Here is a 24,032-nt window from a genome sequence, read left to right on the forward strand (position 1 = left end):
GGTATAAGGCCTATGCAGAGGTGAGAGAGATGCTGGCTTTAAACCTGCCTCAGCAGACAATATCGTGGATTCCACGATTTATGCATTCTGGCTTCACTTTGAGTGGGTGCTCTCTTGTAGGTACCCCCACATTGGGTATGAGAATCACATACATTCATTAATTTAACAAAACAGCAAGTAAATAGTTCTGAAGTTTGTTTATAGTTAAATCATTGATTCTAGTGGGTTTCAGATTGTAAATTGCAAAGGATAAAAAAAATCTAGTGTATTACCCATGTAATAGTTCCTATGAATTTCTCAGGGTCTAACAAATGAGTTTCGTAAATAACTCTGAAAGTCTTTACAAATAAATTGTAAGTTTTATATTTTGTATAAAAAAAACTATAATAAAGCAATCTGCTTGACGTGATGTTAACGAAGGCCACTAGATGGTGTTTAAGACTCCCATTCCTTCAATCTTTCTATTTTTTTTGCTTACAGTTGTTTCAAACAAACTGTACATCCCACACACTCTCTCCATATCGGTCTCATGCACAGAGAAGGCAAAGCACCCTCTCCTCAATATAGCCAAACCTGCCCCTCTCGGGAGGATGCTGAGTAGATCAAGTGTTCTTTAGAAAAGGGGGAGCAGAGGTATTTTGAATTCATTCCAATGCATTCCCCTTACATATCCTCCTGTGTGAAGATGCTTTGGGTTTCTGTTCTAATTTTCTCACAGCTCCGTCCCTTGGAGGGAACAAAGAGCAACTGGGACCACTCACCTGTTATTGGTAAGTGTATACTTATCCTCACATCCTGTGTCAACTTTATACCTCACCACATGTGTTCTATTTGGCAACCTAGTGAACAGTGTGTACAGCTAAACGAGCATGTTTGTTTCTGTACACACACACACACACACAAACAAACATATATACGCATAAATGCAGCCTTTCATTATGTAAGTATATTACCAATGTGTTTGTTAGGGTGTCTCACTGTTAGTCAAGAATTGCATGAGAATAACATCTAATCTCCCCAATGTTTTTCACAATGTTAGCTTTGGCTGCCTTCTGGGCTAAAAATGATAACCCCTTTGTTGCCAGAAAGGCATCAAGACAAACTTAGGTTTAACACAAGAAAGTGAAGAAGCCATTTTATTGCACCATTTATTAAGCATGCTGCATGGATCTGTTAGGGATGAGGTGTTTTGTAGGTTATCATATTTGAGTGAAGGTGCTTTGCAGGTTTGACAGTGATGATGATGAGATGGGCTGCATTTTTTTTTAAATCTGTAGCAGATACTGTAGAGGTGGAGGGTCATGCTCTGCTTGTTTTGTACTTTGTAGGAAGGTGAGACTGGTTCTGTTGTTTAACTATAGATTTCTTTTAGATATAATCCACTGTTTAGTAGGAATTAGATAGTAAGATAAAAGATAAGGTTTATCTGTTTAATGAACGATTTTGCAGGATACCTTTCCTTTACTGAGAAACAATGTGTTGGCAGTAAAGTGGTGGAAAAGAATAGTTAAAATATATTTCTTTTGAAAGAGGATTTCCTAACATTCTCAAAAATATGTGTTCATGTGTTTCACTTTTGCATGTGCTATTTAACAGTTATATGGAATGTAATTTTCCTCTTCATTCCTCACTTCTTACACCGGTAAACAATGACCTTTCTTTCGATATTATAGAACGTGCACAAAGTTACGTCCCAAGGGGTCAATTCACAAAACAGTAAGTGCAGCTGACAACTGACATGCAAATATTAGGCTGAAGCATTCAAGTTAGAAAAAACACAAACTGCACTATTTGTGTAATACATGCATGTTTTAGTGCACTGCTCACTTTAAAACTTAAATTATAACTGCAAGATTTAAATAGAGAAAGCTTATTTTTCAGTTTTTTTTATTTCTTTTGAAAGATGCGTATACAATTATATATTTCTTATAAAGAGGTCATTTAGTAACTAAAAGTGTTTGGTTAATTTTCTGTTAGAAAGTCTCTTATATCTTGTTTTCTTGCCAATCTCCTGTTTTAGGGTTAATCCATATGGGGTAGACATTAAAGAGTCTTTGCTAGAAATTCACTTTAATGTGTGAGTGGAGGCTTCACTGTGTCAAACACCTTCATTTCAGGTTTAGCCCAAGAACTAAGGGTGGTTGCGGAAACTTTGTTGCTGTGCAACACACTTACCACATGCAGTAAATCCGAAGAATAGCTCAAGTACAGAACAAATTATTTCACAGGATACACAGAGTGAGGAACACACAGGCCTGGAACAGGACAGCAGGCAATATTACTTGACAATATTGGTAATGTGGAACAGGCCAGTAATTGGAAAAGGACCAAATGATACTTGAGGTCTGGAACAGGCTGGTTTATGTTGCAATTAAAAAAACGAAAACAATAAAAAACATCAAAAAAAAACTCTTGGCATAGTAATATCTAATAAGTGCGTTTAAAAAAAAAAGTGTCTGTCATAATTAGTTGAGACTTTTGTTACAGCGGATGTTGTTTCTCAAAAACATGTTTCTATCGGTTTATGGCGTTGAACGGGACATGATGTCTCAATAGGCCTGGGGTTGAGTACATGGATTAAGTGGCCAGAGCACAACTGCTAGGTTTTCAGTGGAGTGACTTGAAGCAGAAATGACAGTACTCAAAACTTTGTATAAGACAGGTCAGCAACACAAACAAGGTACAGAACAAAATGCTAGAAGAACAGATAGGGTCAGCAGCTCTATCTATCATGACAGGGAAAGGTTTGTATACAGAGCTTAGGATCAGGAAACATAGGGTCAACAGACAGAGCTTATGCTAGAATAGGCAGAATAAGTAATTACCGTATATACTCGAGTATAAGCCGAACCGAATATAAGCCGAGGTAGGGATCGACCGATTATCGGTTTTACCGATATTATCGGCCGATATTCGGTATTTTCAGCAATATCGGTATTGGCCAATATAGATACCGATATTGCTGATAATACCTCCTAGGACCGCCGGGCTCATTACATAGCTGATTTACCTTGCCAGCAGCTCCTGCAGCTCCATGTCTAAATCTTGCGAGACCCGCGGCCGCAGAGCATTGCCACGGGTTACCATGGCAATGCTCCGCGCGGCACTAAGGGCCGCGAGATTTACACTGGGGAGCTGGAGGAGCTGCAGGCAAGGTAAATCAGCACTTGCTGCCGCCCCCCCCCCCCACCCCCCAGTACTTAACAAGCCACCGGACCATCAGGGAACACTATATCCCCCCTCCCTGGTAAGAAGCAGGGAGGGGGGACTAAAAAAAACATTTAAATATAAAAAATAAAAAAAATTAACATAAAAAAATGCCCCCCCACCCCCATTTTACACACACTGCATTACATATTTACACACACTGCGTTACATATACACACACACTGCATTACATACACACACTCACTGCATTACACAAACACACACACACTGCATTACACACACACAGCATTACACACACACAGCATTACACACACACACTACACAAACACACACTGCATTACATACACACACACACACTGCATTATACACACACACTACACAAATACACACACACTGCATTACATACACACACACACCCTGCATTATACACACACACACTGCATTACAAACACACACACACACTGCATTACACACACACACTACATTACATACACACACACTACATTACATAAACACAAACTGCACAAACTGCATTACATACACACACTGCATTATATACACACTCTGCATTCACTATACACACACTACACAAACACACACACACTGCATTCACTATATATACACACTACACAAATACTCACTGCATTCACTATACACACTACACAAACACACTCTGTATTCACTATATATACACACTATACAAACACTCACTGCATTCACTATACACACTACACAAACACACACAGCACCCCTGTCTAAACACACTTCGTCCACTACATGTGGCATGTATATTTTGTGCATTTACCTTTAGGATTAGTTTATTTTTTTCAAAATGGTAATTGTACAAAATATCGCCAAGTTATCGGCTATCGGCCTGAAAGTTCACAGATTATCAGTATCGGTATCGGCTCTAAAAAATCAATATCGGTCGATCCCTAAGCCGAGGCCCCTAATTTTACCCCAAAAAACTGGGAAAACTTATTGACTCGAGTATAAGACTAAGGTGGGAAATGCAGCAGCTACTGGTAAATTTCTAAATAAAATGAGATCCTAAAAAAATTATATTAATTGAATATTTATTTACAGTGTGTGTATATAATGAATGCAGTGTGTGTGTATATGAGTGCTGTGTGTGTATGAATGCAGTGTGTGTGTATGAGTGCAGTGTGTGTGTATGAATGCAGTGTGTGTATGAGTGCAGTGTGTATGACTGCAGTGTGTGTGTGAGTGCAGTGTGTATGACTGCAGTGTGTGTATGACTGCAGTGTGTGTGTATGAGTGCAGTGTGTGTATGAGTGCAGTGTGTATGAGTGAGTGCAGTGTGTGTATGAGTGCAGTGTGTGTATGAGTGCAGTGTGTATGTATGAATGCAGTGTGTGTGTATGAGTGCAGTGTGTATGTATGAATGCAGTGTGTGTGTATGAGTGCAGTGTGTGTATGAGTGTAGTGAGTGTATGACTGCAGTGTGTGTGTGTGTGTGTGTGTGTGAGTGCAGTGTGTAAGGTGGGAAATGCAGCAGCTACTGGTAAATTTCTAAATAAAATGAGATCCTAAAAAAATTATATTAATTGAATATTTATTTACAGTGTGTGTATATAATGAATGCAGTGTGTGTGTATATGAGTGCAGTGTGTGTATGAATGCAGTGTGTGTGTATGAGTGCAGTGTGTGTGTATGAATGCAGTGTGTGTATGAGTGCAGTGTGTATGACTGCAGTGTGTGTGTGAGTGCAGTGTGTATGACTGCAGTGTGTGTATGACTGCAGTGTGTGTGTATGAGTGCAGTGTGTGTATGAGTGCAGTGTGTATGAGTGAGTGCAGTGTGTGTATGAGTGCAGTGTGTGTATGAGTGCAGTGTGTATGTATGAATGCAGTGTGTGTGTATGAGTGCAGTGTGTATGTATGAATGCAGTGTGTGTGTATGAGTGCAGTGTGTGTATGAGTGTAGTGAGTGTATGACTGCAGTGTGTGTGTGTGTGTGTGTGAGTGCAGTGTGTATGTATGAATGCAGTGTGTGTATGAGTGCAGTGTGTGTATGAGTGCAGTGTGTGCAGTGTGTATGTATGAGTGCAGTGTGTGTGTGTATGAATGCAGTGTGTGTGTGTATGAGTGCAGTGTGTGTGTATGAATGCAGTGTGTGTGTATGAGTGCAGTGTGTGTATGAGTGCAGTGTGTGTGTGTATGAGTACAGTGTGTCTGTGTGAATGCAGTGTGTGTGTGTATGAGTGCAGCGTGTGTGTGTGTGATGCAGAGTGTGATGCAGAGCCTTGGTGGGGGGTGGACATTTTTAATATGTTTTTATTATTATTATTTTAATATTTTTTTTGTTATATTATTATTTATTTATTTTTATTATTATTTTATTATTATTATTAATTTGTTTTTTTTTTCGTCCCCCCTCCCTGCTTGATACATGGCAGGGAGGGGGGCTCTACTTCCCTGGTGGTCCAGTGGCATTGGCAGTTCAGTGGAGGGGGGCTGGCAGAGAGCGTTTATTTACCTCTCTTGCAGCTCCCTTCTCCTCCGCACCGGTCCGTGCAGCTCTTCTGTCAGCTCACACTGTAAGTCTCGTGAGAGCCGCACTATGACCCCGCGGCTCTCGCGAGACTTACACTGGGAGCTGACAGAGGTGCTGAACGGACCGCCGCGGAGGAGGAGGGAGCTGACAGGAGCTGCAGGAGAGGTAAGCACTCGCTGCCAGCCCCCAGTCTGTATTATGGCAATGTAAATTGCCATAATACAGACAGTGACTTGAGTATAAGCCGAGTTGGGGTTTTTCAGCACAAAAAATGTGCTGAAAAACTCGGCTTATACTCGAGTATATACGGTATATCATAGTACTCATGATTTCTGGTGCTACTGCTACTTTATATCTTTCACTATCATCTTTTGGTGGCATCTGCCTTATTACTTCAGTGAAGCAGACTGCTATTCAAGCAGAAGATAAGAAGAAGGAAATAATTGGCCCACAAAAGATGGCAGTGTGACAGAGGTGGTAATTATGCGGTGATCATTAGGGCTATACACTTGAGTCCACATTGGCAACATCTGGATAAAATGCCAGAATTACAAGATATTTTCTAAGGGAATATCCAGCTTAAATTATGGTACTTTGACTGAATGAGTGCGTGTCATTCAGTACCATTCAGAATCTACTTTAAAATCAGTAACTGTCTTAATAGGAATTGCATATTTATCATAAAGTGAATTTAACCTGTATTCACTATGAAGAAATCTAATAAAAGCCAAATGGGCAAAGTAAATAAATTTTATAGATGACTCTAAAACATCCACAATATCTGCCCACTACCGGTAGTAGCACATGCAGACAATGGGGAAATAGTAATGATAATATAACAAACATTTTAAAAGACACTCTTAATCCCTAAAGCACTTTAGCTTTGCTTAAAGGCTTTATATGAGAATAATGTGTCCTATTTTTTTCATTTTATATAATGTGCAGATTTCAATACATATTAGCACATTTATAAATTTACTTTGTCAGGTTGTACATAATTAAACGCATGCATGTTTTCACCCATGCTATATCTACTAAAGAGTGATTTGTATTTTTATCTCGGAGGTGGAGTGTCCCTTTAATAACCTAAATATATATATTTTTTACTTATTGGTGTATATTGTACCCTTATTAACCCTTTCTCTCAACGAGTTAGCTGTAAAAATAGGTTTGATGACAGCTTTTTGTAATAGCGTATATAAAATTGCTCAAGTGAATTGACCAAAAATATTTATACATATGGACATTAGCGATTTTGCAGAAGAACTTTGTTGCCATGTAGGCCAAAACTGATATATTTTTTACCATCTCTTTCTCTTCTTTTTACTTTATTTAATTTGGTATAAACAAATATATACAAAAAGACAGACAGACTTGGACAAATAGTTATACAGATCATAATGCTTTAGAGAGCATTTAACATGAGTGTTGTCATATGCTGTGGGTAAATCTCTTCTCCCATACAGTTAAAAATGTGAATGTAAAGGACGTGAGGCAGGGGGTATCCATAGGGGAGAGGTACTATAAAGAGGCATTATAGGTCATTGATAAGTACTAATATCATTAACCAGGAACCAAAGAAAGAAAAAATTACAGAAGGATTATTGAAAAAAAAAAAAAAATGAAATGGTCTCTATTTTATTGTTATTGTTTCGATCAATTTATCCCAAAAGCAATACTGGTGGCTCAATGGAGAGGAGCACCTGGCTATAGCATGTTCCATCTTTCATTGTATAATACTTTGTGAATGGACTTCCAGAAGGGGACTTCCAGTTCCTGGTTATTGATGTTTTAACAGCCATTAGGATATGGAGGCCAAAACTGATATTATGCAGTTGTATACAAAGTTGAACATGACCATATTGTGATGATCACGTCGCAATATTGTAGTGAGGTTGTTTTTTTTTTATATGGCCATATGGCGTTTCTTCTATTAACGTTCTGTATGCTTGTGTTTAGAAGTACAACAGATTGAGCTACAATTTATTCCTAAGGGAAAAAAAGCACATAGTGGGTGATGAACACGTTGTTGGAGGACAAAGTATTTGCTTAAGGGTCATAGTTATTGCTGAATCTAGACAGACTGGTGCACCCTCAAACGTTCTACCGATTTCCATACTCCGCCCACAAAACACTGACTTTTGATATTAGTCTTATAATTTATAGTGCTATTAAAATTAAATTTTGAATTTCTGCTATATGAATTGTTCATTTAAATGACACATGGGCTGTACTAATATTAAGAATAATTGAATTTATTACAGACTGTGTCTGGTCTTAAATTGTATTGCCATTTAACACGGTTAGATATGCTTTGATATGTGGTTTAGAGTTCAATGTAATGATATTTTGCATACCTATTTTTTTTTATATGAAGTAGGGTAGTGTCTTTCCATCCAGCACAAGACTGGTGTTTTGAGTCTTAGCAGCGGGTAATGAATAACAACAGGGTTGGAAACCAATTTGAAATCAGTCACTAAGCAGCATTTATTGGCTCCCATAGACAATAATATGAGCCATTAACTACAACATAGCAATTTGATTTATTTCTATGTCACTGCTGCTTAAATATCCTAGTCTGTAATGTTGCGTAATGTATATTATCTACACATGAACAAATAATCTCATGTGGTTAGGAGCTTTTCACATGCTCACAAATGACAGCATATGCAGTACAATCCCTGCCTAGTACTCGAGTAACCAGTCCCAGGTTATTGTATGTATGAAGCAGAATGGGAGTTGGACTTATGGAAATTCTTACTTTAACTTTACTCTATCACTTAAAAGTTTATTTAAAATGGTTTTAGGTATATGTACGACAATAAGTCCTAATTTCTACATATTATCCAGTTTTAACACGTTGACTGAATACACTACTTGAAGATCAGGATATCCAGAATTGATAATTTTAGTATCACTGAATAGGAAAGCAAATGAAAACTGTGTAAATCTTTAGAATTAAACTTTAAGTTAATGCACATACACCATGAGAAAATATACGTATCTGGGTAGGAATAACAGTAGATGTGATACCATCAACTTTATCAGTAGGTTAACAATCAAGGTGTTCTTTTTACTCCAAATGTATATACATGGAATGGTAAATTTCCTTATTTTTTTTAAAGTAAATTTCTTCTTATTTCAAGTTTTTCAGAAAGATATGGTAGGTCTCTCAGGTTCCTGCATCTGTGGTAATGCATGTGGACACGTAGGTCCTATGTGTTGGAAATTTGTTAACAAGTGACCTTATTGCAACTACATTATTATTATGATTGGTATATATATAGCGTCAACTTATTCTGCAGCGCTTTACAATATTCTGAATGGGGGGGGGGGGAGGGGGGAGATGTAACAATAAATAAGACATTTACAAAAAGATACAGGAACAATAGGTAGGTGAGGACCCTGCTTGAACGAGCTTACATAAACAAGACATGTCAATGAGGTCCTCAAACAGGTCATAGCTCACTGATAATTAGTCTATAATAATGGACGAGTGAGTCTCCCAAAAAAAGGGGAAGAAAGGAACTGTGAATTCTGGGCCAACCGGCGTTCTGCAAAGTTCTTGTTTAAAATCGTTTTGTCTGTCTATGAGCTGGCAGCCGCACGGCCTGGCTCCAAATCTCGGGAGTGAGTAGCCAGAATGCCAGTTCAAAAAAGTAAAAGGAATAGGATAACGAAGAAATAGAAGACATAAGAGTGAAGGGTAAGTTACGTACAACAGCACCCCGGGCACATCCACGGGAGGTGTATGAGGTGCCCCCTGCACTCCGTACACCTTTGAAACATTTGAAACCAGCACCATCCACCCTTGTCTCACCACTCTGTGTCCTCCCATTGTCTCCTTTCTACTGTTCTCGTAACTCCACTGCGAAAGAACAAGCCTGTGTGCAAGGACTATTGGCTCTCTCTATATATATTTATTTATTTTAAAGAAATAGTACTTTCTTTTGATATACTACGTGTACATAACACAATATTAAATAGGACTAAAATATTTTAAAAAGTAAAAAAATAAAAATAATTAAATAACCTAACACGTTAAACCACTTTGTTTATACAGCCCTAGTCACATCTCCCTGCATGTGACTTTTATAGCCTTCCTAAACACTTCCTGAAAAGGAACCTAGATATTCTAGGTTCCTTTATTTCACATTCTGTTTAATCTAGAATTTCTTCTCTTCCACTCCTTTAATAACCTCCTAGTCCCTACAGGAGTCTCTGTGTGATTAAAGTTCAATTTACAGAGCAGGATATAAAAATTTAAAATCATATAAATCAAGTTCACATCTAATTGAAAATAAAAACATTTTTATAAATGCAGGCTGTGTGATTTACAGCCAGGGGAGGTGTGGCTAGGGCTGCATAAATAGAAACAAGTGATGTAAAGGATCACTATAGGGTCAGGAACACAAACATATATTCCTGACCCTATAGTGTTAAAACCACCATCTAGCCTCCCTGGGCCCCTCATGCCTCCATAAATATAGCAACATCTTACTGTATTCAAGCCTGAAGCTGTAACTCTGCAGGCTGTTAGACTCAGAAAAACAAGCAGTCTGCTGACATCATCAGAAGTGGCAGCCTGATCCAATCACAATGCTTCTCCTAGAATTGTCTGAGACTGACAAGGAGGCAAATCAGGGGTAGAGCCAGCATGATTCAAACACAGCCCTGGCCAATCAGCATCTCCTCAAAGAAATTAATTGAATCAATGAATCTCTATGAGGAAAGTTCAGTGTCTGCATGCAGAGGGAGGAGACACTGAATGTTTGGATGCATTTTAGGCAGCCATGACCCAGGAAGGATCTCTAACAGCCACCTGAGGAGTGGAAATTCACTTAGTCCTGATTTCTAAAATGACCAATATGTCTAGGTTTTCAATTTAATTTTAGAAGTAATGAAACACATTGCAAAGAGTCAGGGCCATCTTTAACGCGGAGCAGCTGCCCCAGGCCCAGTTACTCCTGGGGGCCCAAGGCAGCTGCCCCGTTGCCCTCAACTACTTATTCGCCTCCCCGCACACTAAGGAGGCCCACCGGGTGGCCCATGCACTAAGGGCCACCCGGTGGGTGTTTGTAAGCAGGGGCCCGGGTGCGCTCTGTCTGTGTGTCAGTATGTTTGTCAGTGTATGTGTCTGTGTGTGTCAGTATATGTCAGTATGTCTGTCTGTGTGTCAGTATGTCTGTCTGTATATGTGTCTGTGGGTGTCAGTATTTCTTTCAGTGTATGTGTGTGTGTCAGTATGTCTGTCACTTTCTGTGTGTATGTCTGTGTGTGTCAGTATGTCTGTCAATGTTTGCGTCTGTGTGTGTCATTATGCCTGTCAGTGTATGCGCGTGTGTCAGAATGTCTGTCAATGTGTGTGTCAGTAATCCTGTCAGGATATGTGTCTGCGTGTATGTTTATGCGGCAGAAACAGTATACCCTGCACACAAGTTCCGCATGAATACTCCGACCTTCTACCCAAGAGGCGCTCTGTGTATAGGATGGACACCTCTGAATCCACCAATGCAGTCTTGAAAAAGGAAAAACACAGGCAGCACTCCAGGATAATGCATGATTAAGGCTCTGTGGAGCCAAAACGTCGCACTTATTTCTTGGTGAGGTGGTGAACCCACAAATAAAACTTACCTTCATTATCCTGGAGTGCTGCCTGTGTTTATCCTTTTTCAAGTGTGTATGTGTATGTCAGTATATGTCTGTGTCAGCATATCTGTCAGCGCGTGTGTGTATATATATATATATGTGTCTGTCAGTATGTCTGTATGTGTGTCAGTATGTCTGTCAGTATATATGTGTGTGTGTGTCAGTGTATGTGTGTCTATCAGTATGTCTGTCGGTGCGTGTGTCCGTTTGTCTGTGTGTGTCTGTAAGTATGTTTGTCAGTAAATATATGTGTCCGTATGTGTGTGTGTATGTGTCAGTATGTCTGTCAGTGTATATGTTTGTGTACGTAAGTATGTGAAAGGTGTGATTTCTTGCCAGGGGGTGGGGGTGGGGGGATAGTTTTTGTTAATTAATTAGTTTTTGTTAAAAGGCTAATCAAAACAAGGATGTGGATTTCATTCACCAAGATGCTCTGCACTTGCTGATGTGAAATTTCCTGCAAAGTCTGTTTTTACAATACAGTATATACTATTCATGTAACAGGATAATGCAACAGGAATACCTTTTAAGGGGGGAAGTGGAGATATGTGGAGTATCTAGGCTAAATTAAATATTTGGAAATCAGCCATCGGTGAACTTAGGACATTGAATGAACTATTTTCACTGTGTAATATTTATAGCAACATTAATTAGAAGCATATGATTGATGGGATCTTCACACCTAATTACTCTAGGGAGTAGAATATAGTTTGTGCTAATGTGATTTGGTATTGTATAAGTTAAATATACTTAGTTTTATGTCAGCTTAATGTGAGGTATCTGGGATATCTTTTAGAAACACACAATTTAATGGTGAATTTAATTTAAAGTAAGCTTTTGTATGTTCTGTATGTTTTCAGGATCACATGGCTTCAACCACCTCTGTGAGGATCCAACATCTATGCACGTTTATAGCTGAGCTCTCCTTTTTTGTCTGACATGAGGCTCTTTGATACTAAGTGCTGTATCACAACACTTATTTAGTCTTTATGATGAAGAATGATCATCATGTGGTGTGAGCTTTTAAAGAAAAACTATCTTCATATTTTCACATCTCGTTTTCTAAAAGTTTATTACATTTAATGGAACTGATTTTTGTTCTAGTGATGGGTATATATATATATATATATATATATATATATATATATATATATATATATATATATATATATATATATATAATTATTTATTTTCAACATTTCACCTTTTTTTTTAATCTGGCTGAGCAGCTATGTTGGATTAGACACTACTGTTATCTAACCAACTGCTACTCAACATAACTTGCCTGCTGGTGCAATTTCACAAAATGCAATCACAGCAGCAGGTAAGTTAAAATAAAAATCAATACACATCATTAAACAATTATGATTCTGAAAAGAACACTGTCTAGCATTACTTTACCTGTGTGGTACAATTTACTTTACCTTTAATCAGGAGGAGCATATGCTTACCAAACTGAAAATCACAGTGCTTTGTCTAGAGATGCCAGCTGACATCATTGCAATATGAACGTGAGGTTTGGCAGAGATGTACTATATTCATGTAGGAAAGCACATGCTCTCAAGTGAGTGTCAAGTAAATGGCAGGACACAGGTGAGAAGGGCTCTGTGCTTCACCGGGTTCAAATAAATTCAAAACAGCCGATGAAGTCTTCTATAAGCTTAAATGGATCCTATAGTGCCAGGAAAACAAACCCATTTTCATGGCACTATAGGCTCTTGGAGGGCCACTCTCCCTCGGCGCTGAAGGGGGTTAGGGGTTAAAACCCCTTAAGCCACTTACCTTACGTAAACGCCGGGCTCTCTCTGCGCTGGTGACCTCTCCTCCTCCTGCCGATGTCCACTCCAGAGTGGAGCCGAATGTGCATGCCCGGCCAGAGGCGTGCGTGCATTCAATCCCACCTATAGGCGGGGATCTTATCTGAAGCTGGACTCCGTGAGGATGTCCAGCATCAGATAAGTGCGATTTACTCAGTGTAAATAGCGGAAGCGCCTCTAGGGAGACAGCCACTTGAGGCTGGATAAACCCTCAATGTTTACAGCTGCAGGATTAAAACTAGGGGGACCTGGGACCTAGACCACTTCATTGAGCTGAAGTGGTCTGGGTGCCTATAGTGGTCCTTTAACCCCTTAAGGACCAAACGTCTGGAATAAAAGGGAATCATGACATGTCATGTGTCCTTAAGGGGTTAAGTCACATTGGGCACAAAGCCACAGTTCTTGCATAATATTCTACTGTAGTTCTTGTTGTGCTAGATATTTGTGTTATTTTGTTCTCTGGTATCCTGACCTTGGCCTGTTACAGTTAAACTTGTGTAGTTATCTTTAGTCAGCAACAAGGCTGGTTTGTTTTACGCTTCATTTATTCTCTGGTATCCTGGTTAGTTTCTGGTTATCCTCTCTTTGCCCCAATATTTTCTTTGTGTTAAGAACAAACATCTTAAGGCCACAAAGAAGTGGCTGGGATGCAGTACACAAATTATTATACTAAATTGTCTGCTACTGATTCCCACTACATACAGGATAGTTGTTAATGAAGTCTATTCATACAATAGTGAAAGTCTGCACCAAAGTCACGAGAGCAGTTTCCAAACATAGGATGTGTGTGGCAGGGGTTCTTACTCTGTTAGCATCATGCACTCAGTAAAGTAATTGACTCATCTACACACAAAGTGTTTCCTAAATCAATCACTGTCCCTTTAGGGGTGGTTAGTGAATAGTTACAAAGATGTATTCATAACACTATAGCGTCCCTCTGTCCACGTAGTCCCCCGTGTGAGGACGTCCAGAGTTGTGAAACTGCAAGATGCGCATCTAGTGGCTATCTGGTAGACAGCCACAAGAGGCAGTCTTAACACTGCAATGTAAACATTGCAGTTTTTCTAAAACTGCAATGGTTTACATTGCAGAGTTAAGAGGACAGAAATTTCTGTGAATAGAAATTTCTGCTGGTAGTATGTTAAGTATATTGGACTTTATTACAACCTTGGGCTATATTATATTTGACCATATTACAACCTGTTGAACCCACAGGCAGTTTTGTATCCCAAGTATGGCCCATCTTGCAAATCTTTTTAAGGGTTCGTTATCTTTCCTTATTCTGCTAAAGAGCCTTCAGTGTGCCTGCCACATTCCTTTTGACTTAATCCAAACTCTGCACAGTCTGCTATACTCTGACACAGTTCTTTGTTATAGGTCACCAGTCTTTTGAGATGAAAAGGTGGGACATACACCTTGCGAGAAAGCAGCGTGACATTAGCAATGGATCAACCAGAAATGGAACACGCATAAGCCAGGATATGGGAGGTGACAGTCTGTCTATTGACACTCTGCTGGATAATCAGTCACAAGTTATTGTGAGTATGAAAGAGCAATGGTTGTTGGGCATGAGAAAATTCTCAGTTTCACTTATCTCTATCACTTCAAAGTTTATTTGAGAGTTTCTTATGTATATATAGATAAAATAAGTCATACTATCTACTAGTTATACAGTTCTAATCATGTTGATTGATCAACCTGTGCCAAAACAAGTATTTCCAAAGCTTCAGGTTTGTTGCAAACCCTAACCTGGAAAACAAGCATCTCCGTGGATGCATCAATAAAAAGAAATAAATAAAATATTAGTACCCTTGTTATAACAATCCACATAGTCCTAAATTAAATTGCTCAGTCTTTGAATTAGCGAACACTTTCACAATGAAATGCTCTAAACATTTTTTCCTATAGTGTTTAATGTATCATCATTTATTATTAATTAGCAAAAACAAGAAACACTATTTATGTAACAGATGCAAGTTGTCTCAAAGGTGAATATATTAGAATCACCATAGTCCTGCTTAACTTAAAGGGTTACTCCAAGCACCATGACAACTTCAGTGATATGAAGTGGTCTTGGTGCTTGGAGTCTGTATGTGCAGCATTTCACTTTGGTGTTGTATCTCCACCTTCGGTGGGACATCATAAGCAAAAATGTAGTTTATAACCCAGGGCCAGGAGAGGGAATATCATGAAGGTAGAGGTATTTCACACTGAGAGGTAATCCGAACAGAGTGATGGCGTGTCTATTCAACAGTTTACTATAGAAATTAACAAATGATTGTTCTATTTCATAGAACAATAATTTGTTAATTTCTGTAGAATCTACGGCATGAGGTTCACTGACAAGAGTAAAGGATTCCATAATAGAATAAACTGACACATTATAGACCATGTAGGTGTAAAAGGTTTCACAACTGTCAGTAATATTTTCACTAGAAAATGTCTGGTTTCCACTTTATGAAGTATGTCTGAGAATTCTGTCCAAAAGCAAATCGGGTTAAAATTGGCTATCCCAAATAGTTCTAGACCATTTGGTCGGACGCAGCCATTTGGTCGGATGCAGATTTTAAATAAAATCAGGGCCGAATGCAACGGTCATTATAACTCACTTGCCTTTTGGCAAGTGAATTGTAAATATCAGTGCTATTGCAAATAGCTAAAAAACAAAATAAAAAAACTTTTAAGTGCAAGGGTTAACCATGTAAAGGATGACCAGTGGTTGCTAGCAAGCCACCACAATAAGTGTTGTGGAATAAGAATATATGATAATTCACTTTTAGGTAGGAATAAAAACTCCTTTGCACTCCCAACCAACATGCCATGTTTGGAGGCATATGCAGACTGGGCCAGAAGGGGACCAGTGTCAGGTCCCACCCTTTAATTTTCTGGCCCCATTCTAATGGGTTTAGCTTTAGCAACTGCTCACCATTTTCTAGATATGCCACCACCCACAGTATGGAATTCTTGAGACTGATGGTGCAGCATTCCAGGGAGTGCTGCGCTATCTCTATTTAGAATTGTGACTTGAAATTGTCTGCAAAAATTTTCAATAGACTCCAGTCCCATCTCTGTGCACTTATTCATGCTGACTAGATTCATGCTCAGTGATAAAATCATTAGAACGTTGACCTTTATACAGAAAGCCTGAGTACAGTCAAAGAGTCTTCTCCTACTCTCTACAGACATGGAGAAGACCTTCAAAAGAGTGAACTGGAGCATCTTACTTTCTGCACTACAGAAAGTGGGGCTGGGCCACTATTGAGATGGATGTGGGCACTTTTTACCTCCCCATCTGCACAGGTATACTGAACAGCGTACTTACAGAATCATTAGATATACACAACAGAACACGACAGGAATGCCCACTGTTGCCCTTGCTCTTTGTCTTTGCACTTGAACCGTTTCCTAATGCAATACAGGGTAACCCTCTAATTGGAGGAATGGGGGTCGGTTAGAGGCATCACAAGCTTGAGCCTATGTAGATGGCCTTCTGCTTTTTATATGACGGTCCCTCAGTTTCCCTCCCACATATTATGACAGAGTTTGAGGTTTATGGAACCCTCTTGAACTTGCCCATCAACTTTGAGAAATCTCATATTTTGAATATCTCTTTGCCTGTCAGGCCAACCCGGTCTACCAAATATACCACTTTCTATGGTCTAACTAGTCAATTATATACTTAGGAATTTGGATACCAGTAAATCTGGACCTCATGTACACTAAAAAATTTTAGCCCATTTGCAACAAATGAGGGTTCAGTGCCTCAAACCTTTATGTCTGGCTTTTGCTACCACCAACTTCAAGCTTTTTTGTGTATCATGCCTTAACAATATCAACTTTACAGAGAACTCACACCCTTTCCGACCATATGTATCGAGTCAGATTGCCTTGAAGATTGAGTGTACACTACCCTTCATTTGCAGGCTAGGCTTCCAACACCATCAAATTTTGGGAAATGGGAGGGAGCTTTTCTGCATCTCAGTGGCAGAAGATGTGTGACTTGGTGTAACAAGCTCACTGTCCAGCAAAATACAAGAGACAGCATATAAACAACACTCCTACTGGTATAGAACACCGCAAGTGATGCGGGCTATCAACCTGTCTCACAATGAACTCTGCTGAAGATGTGATCAAGCTGATGTTACGACTTTGCACATCTGATGGAACTGTCTCATTATACAACCTTTCCGGAAGCAAATACACTCTATTATAACCTGCTTTTCATATAACCCTTCCAGCCAGTCCCGTTTGTCCTCTATCACACTACGGCCTTTATGGGGGCATTTAAGAAATCAATGACAATACGCATACTGAATATAGCCAAAGCCTGATTCAGTTTTTTTTTTTTTTTAAAACAACCAGCTTGACTCTCCTTGGAGTAGTGGCACTCACACATGGAGGAACTGATGTTCAGGTCGCATATTTACATGGCAATATGGGCACAGTGGTTGGTAACATGTGGTTTAGAGGACTTTCGATCCTTGCACTCCTAACCCCTCTTATTCGTGCACGGTGATGTCAGCACGAACTCTGGACTTACTGTGTACCATGGTGGTCTGGTTATGAATCATAGATTAGTGCCTGAGATCCCTGGACCCGGCTCCCTGTGCCTATCCCTGACTTAATATCTCTTATCCCACTTGCCCAAAATCACAAAAATCATAATTTTTTTTTATTCTTTATTTTTATTGTGCACAAGTTAACAAATCGTCCTGCACTGTCACAAAAACAGATGCAAGAACATGCATAATTCACAATGAAACATGTCAAAAGAAGGTTTATACATTTAAAGCGATTGCTGAGTTTCATTTTGTTTAGTCGGCACATTTTTGTATTAAGGTTAATGTACGTTTGAGACAGCCGCGCATATTGTGATTGAAGTAGTTTGGGCTTAGGTCAGTCATGCATATCCTGTGTGTTTTGCTACATGGCAAGCAAATCATATGTGAAGCTCAGATATGTACGGTTATGTGTGTGCTTAGATATAGTATGTGCCTATGTGGCTCGAGTATAAAGCAGGTGAGATAAGCACGGATAGTGCCAGGCAAGCGGGCGTGTCGTCAGTAAATTAGCAGGTGACAGGCAATCTGAGAGTTTAGCTGATGCTTGTGTTAAGGCCTTATACAGTTGTTGGAAGGCTATTATGAGAGTGCTAGACAAAACGTAAATAAAGAGCATGGCTAAGTAACATAAATAAAGTAAAATGAAACGACCAAGCAGTGGATATTACGTTAGAGTTCCATGTTGTTAGTAAGTCCCGGTTTAGGAGGCTGCAGTATGGTTTTGTTTGCGTCCATTGTATCAGAGGCTCCAGGCCTGGACCTCTACGCTTCCCGGCATGTGGTTTCTCTTTCAGCCTATACCCTTCGTAGGGAAGGGTGACAGGGATGCTTGAAAGTCCTGCTGGGGCATGGCAAGATGCGGCTTTGTAGGTTCCGGTGGCTGTCCACTCCACCTGCCGCTGTGGGAGCCTGCGTTGACATTGCAGGTAAACAGTGTCTCTGACTGTGACTTTGGGGCTCTCCATGTCAGTGTCTGGGCTCGGTGCTGTGAGGGGATCTTGCCTGCCTTTAGTTGCGTTGCGGTTCTCGATTTCAGGCAGGGTCTGGCGGATGCCAGCTGGCCCCCTCGCATCGCGGCGCGGTCTTGTCTGGTTGTGTGTATGCGGGAAAGGTCTCCGCTGTCGGCGCCATCTTTTAGTTCCTGTCGGGCGGGAGTCATCGCGGCTGTGACAGGTATGTGCGGGTTTTTCGCTGGGTGGATGTACCTGTGCTTTGGGCTGCCGTTCTCTCTTTGCCAGCTTCGCCCAGAAGGCGTCGCATATGGCTTCCAGCTTTGTTAGAGTATGGTAGTTTTGGCCACACGTGGCGTCCGCCATTATGTAGGCCTGTGTAGCCAAAGGTTGCCTGTGAGGCTCCGTTGCCTGTGCTTATCGTAGCCCTGTTGCCTGGATGGGGTAGACAGGGATCAACCCCGCCTGTCCTGAGGGGGGGGGAGCGGGTATGCAGTGGCTCGGTTCCCTTCGGTGTGGGGGCGAGGAGAGCGACCGTCTCCACCCAGCTCCGTCCACCGCAGGCTGCGGCCTGCCACCTTGCATTCACGGGTGTGGGATATGCTTGAGTCCGGTATCTGGAGCTTCACCAGGTTGCTCCCAGCTTGGGTAGCATACCCCGGTATCGTTTGAGGCATTATATCTGCGAGCATATCCCTATAAACAGCTTTTGTAGCGGGAGCTCCTCCACCATGCGGCCGTTCAGTTAGCTGGTCAGGCCCGCCCCAAAAATCATAATTTGTTAGTTGACTTGATCAACCCAAGTCCTCCTTGACTGAGAAATGCGATAAAGTGATGTATAAACAAACAGAAATGTTGCGCCATGTACTGACAGCACATTTCCCATTGTACTATTTCCCACTGTACTGTAAATATGATTTACAAAACAACGTTTTTTTTAGGTGCGGACCAGTGAAGTTGATAGGAAGATAAACACCCTAACGGTAAAAATATGTCTTTTAAAGTCTCCTGCAACAATTAGGGTCGATGATGTCCATTGGAGGAGACATGGTGTCATACTCTAAGGGAAACTCATAGTTGTGAATTCTATAGCTTCCTTCAGAAAATGAAATCAATTAAAACTTTATTTGATTAAAATTGGTAAACACTGAAGCACAGCCAGACAAACAAAAAAGAAGTGTCGCAGAAAGGGATTACTCTCCAAATGTAGTTCAGTGGCTAATTAGTATGACCATGTATCATGCTCAAACCAGAATTCAAAAACAACAATAAGGGTAAGCTACTAAAAGAAGCTATGTTCAAACCAGAAGCAATGTATCATGCTCAAACCAGAATTCAAAAACAACAATAAGGGTAAGCTACTAAAAGAAGCAATATTGATGAATGCAACAGTCCTAAACCAAAAATAACAAGGATAAGCTATTAAAAGCTAACACTATGTTTAACCCAGAAAAAATATTAGGTAATCACGAGTTAAAGGGCACCTGTCATGCCTCAAATAATTTATGCTCATTAGATAGATTAAGAAAAAAAACTATTTAAAAAAAATTCTCCCAGCTGTCTGTTAATACATTCTAGCGATGGGTAAGAAGTATAGGAAGGACATGATGTCACTTCGTTCCAACATGAGCACGCTGGCAATAAAGTCAACGTGTGTGATTGCATGTCTATGTATGTATGTTACCAGAATATGGGGGGCTAGTGTAAAGCTTTGGCTTGTCTCGGGAAGCCAAAAGTCTACATACAATACAGCTTAGGGACATATGCAAGCTAGTGGGTCTTGGGTTGATTATGCAGCAAATCATGGGGATATATGGTGGTGATGAACTAATGTTGATTGAGTGGGAATATGAGCTAGATCCTTCAGCAGATCTCTCTTTATTATTATTTTTAAAATATTTTTAAAACAAGTTTTTTTACACCATTTTTTTAAAATTGGCATGTTTGGGTATCACTGTGCTTTGCCTTCAAATGTTTTTTTTTTTACTTAGCAATAGAGGATAGCACATCGTGTAAGCATTAAATAAATATACATATTGTGAATGACAACAATGCAGATTATTACCAAAAGCTGAATCATGGAGGTCACATAAACAGCAGAAGCCTATACTTAAAATATTATTTTTATTACTATTTTGAGCAAGTAGTGAAAGCTTAGAATAACTAACATACCAGACAGACGATTGATTAAACGGAAAGAAGGGCACATGTCTATTGTGATGTTTACTTTTAACAGGAGCTGCATTCTTGAAGAAAAATGTTTTTTAATGGCCTCATAATGACAATAGACCTGGAACACGCACACTTCTAGCACTACAAACATGACATTCCTTAGTTACTGGATCTTAGAACAAATATTTGCTGGGCTGCCAGGCCCAACATGTAACATCTAACTAAGAATTCAACAGTCAGCGGTGAAATCCAGGTCAAAGAACTATCCAATGTAGTTCTCATAAAGGTGAGCTCTCTATGGGACTAATGCATGCAAATCAGAAATTTGCTAATAAGGAGATGACCCATAAGGCAAAGAGCTTGGCCTGGAATATTTGCCTATGTGAGAAGTCAATACACCTATAGAATCAGTTGCAATGCAGATGCGCCGAACAGATTATTGATTATAATCGTATGCAGTTTGAATTTCCCTGTAAATGTCAAGCCTGAATGCAGAGGACACATTTATAATATAATTTGCACTTGGATGCTCAGCAATATTATTTAATGGTTAGGTTATAATAACTGACAAGAAAAAGAATGTAGCGCTTTAAATAATCGAAAAATTCACCTTTTTAGTTTAGCACGGAGACGGACTGACTTAATTAGGAGGCAGACTTTTCAGATGAGTTTGATATATATAGATATCTATAAAAAATAACTGAACATAGCATAGATCATACACAATAAAATAACCTGTTTTAGTTATGGTATATATACATTCACAAACAAAGAGCTATAGACCCAGCTCTGGTTTGAATCGCCTCTGGGTCCGTTTAGGCGACCCACCCCTATTCCAGATGTGGATCTTGTTCTGTGAGGGAGATGGGAAAATACCAACGATTGCGTAGTATTGCAAGTAATATTTCTAATGTAGAATAAAAATCCCAAGTGGGTACTCACAAATCTGGAGTCATACAATAATGACTCAATTCTTTAGCGTTGTGCAGATTAGGGACTGCACTCCCTTCTGTGCTGGATAAGAATGCTGGGAACCAGGATCGATAAATAAAATTCCAAAATGTATTAACAAACTTTAAAAGTAACAAAATAAAAAAGCATAAATATGCCAAATCCGGAACGCGTTTCGCCACTAATATCGTGGCTTCTTCAGCCGGGTAAATCAGGTTATAATAACTGATCCCACATGTCCAATGTCCTTAGTAACTGACATGTGCAGTATACCTGTCAGGACATAGCAGTAAATTTGACACTATTGATAAATAGCAAGCACAATAGTGTTAAAAAGAAAGAAAATGCACAAAATAAAAAAAACATTAAAGCATTAGTTTAGTCATGACAAATAACATCTTGCAGATATTGGGGTGGGCTCAAACTGTGACTCATGCTGTATTAAAAAAAAAAAGAAGAATTAAAATGTGTCATATCAGTTCAGTGCCGGACTGGGAACTAAAAGCAGCCCTGGAAAAAATTCTATACCAGCCCAATAATGCGTCGTGCCAGCATAGTGTGCTGATATAGAGGTGGAAAAGATAACTTAAAATTGAAAACTATTACTTCAATGAAAGAAAGCATATAGGGTTTCAAAATAAACAGAAGAGCGCCTTTATTTTAAGCAGACGTACAGTTGCATGTAATCAATGTTTCAGTCCAACTACCTTGACATATTAAAGGATCACTATAGTGTCAGGAAAACGAGCTGACACTATATACTCCTTAGGACCCCCCCACCCTCAGGGTCCCCCTCCATTGGCACTGAAGGGGTTAAAACACCTTCAGCCACTTACCTTAATCCAGCGCCGGGCTCCCTCGGCGCTGGTGACTTCTCCTTCCCCGCCAACGTCAATGCTTTCCTATGGACGTTCTATTTCACATCCAGCATCGCAGAAGCGCCTCTAGCGACTGTCAGGAAGACAGCCACAAGAGGTTGGATAAACCCTGCAATGTAAACATAGCAGTTTCTCTAAAACTGCTATATTTATATCTAAAGGTTTAAAACCTGGGGGACCTGGCACCCAGACCACTTCATTGAGCTGAAGTGGTCTGGGTGACTATAGTGTCCCTTTAAGGAAAGTTTAGTAATGGGACTGAAATGGTGAATGTATGCAGTTGCACAGTTGTAAAAAATAAAGTTATCTTGTTAATTTTGAAGTGTATGGGTGCGCTCTTCACTTTAAATATGTTATTGTGCTGGATGCAACTAACAACAAAACTGGGCCAATACGTGCTCATTACATATATGTTATATATTAATGACATTTATGTGTGCATTATGCATATATAAATATATATTAACATATGTGTAAATATTATAGGCATAATTATATATATTACTAATGTACACATTAATATACATGTATATATATATATATATATATATATATATATATATATACATATATATATTACTGTCAGAATCACATCAATTATTTCTATCTTTACATTGTGTTAGCAAGATTGCAAGCAAAATGTATATGTAAATGAAAATCTATTTAACCCCTTAAGGACTGAGCCAAATGTACACGTGATCAAAACAAAACGTAAACAAAAATTTGAATTTGCGCTATATGTCTGTTCAGGCGTAATTCGCCTCTTTCATATTATGTGCACCCACACTTATTATATATAATTTTATTTAGGGGAAACAGGGCTTTCATTTAACATCAAATATTTAGGTATGGAACATAATGTAATATGAATACAATATAAAAAACTGGAGAAAATAAGAATTGTAAATTTTTTTTAGTTCTACGTGACATTCTAACTGTGAATGTCATAATACTGTTTGCTTTTACTGCAATAAAATACACATATTTGTATTTAGCGATGTCTCACGTGTAAAACAGAACCCCCTATGTACAGGTTTTAGGGTGTTTTGGGAAGTTACAGGGTCAAATATAGCATGTTACATTTTTCAGTTTTTTAACATTACTGTTTCAAAACAGTAAAACAGTAAAACAGTAAAACGTATCACAGCAATTATATCATCCGTGTAAGTACCATTTGTGTGTGAAAAATGCAAAAAATGTCACTTTCACTGACTTTTGGCCTGGGTTGTCAGGCAGGTCCCGCAAATTGCAACTAATAAAATGACCTAATTATGTAAAATTATGACATAAATATATACGTAGAATTATTATATATATATATATATATATATATATATATATATATACGTGTGTATATATACACGAGTA

General features: G+C 39.2%; 1 protein-coding gene across 1 annotated transcript in view; it reads left to right on the forward strand.

Annotated features, from left to right (window-relative positions):
* Positions 1–520: 520 nt before the first annotated feature.
* Positions 521–24,032, forward strand: part of LOC134611663 (plexin domain-containing protein 1-like) — a 77,431-nt gene continuing 53,919 nt past the window's right edge. Inside the window, exons 1-2 of the mRNA XM_063455775.1 lie at positions 521–770; positions 14,529–14,689. Coding sequence (XP_063311845.1) covers positions 653–770; positions 14,529–14,689 — 279 coding nt within the window. The 5' untranslated portion in view covers positions 521–652. The remainder of the gene's footprint in view (positions 771–14,528; positions 14,690–24,032) is intronic.

The sequence above is a fragment of the Pelobates fuscus genome, chromosome 5 (assembly GCF_036172605.1).
Source record: "Pelobates fuscus isolate aPelFus1 chromosome 5, aPelFus1.pri, whole genome shotgun sequence".
Taxonomy (NCBI): domain Eukaryota; kingdom Metazoa; phylum Chordata; class Amphibia; order Anura; family Pelobatidae; genus Pelobates; species Pelobates fuscus.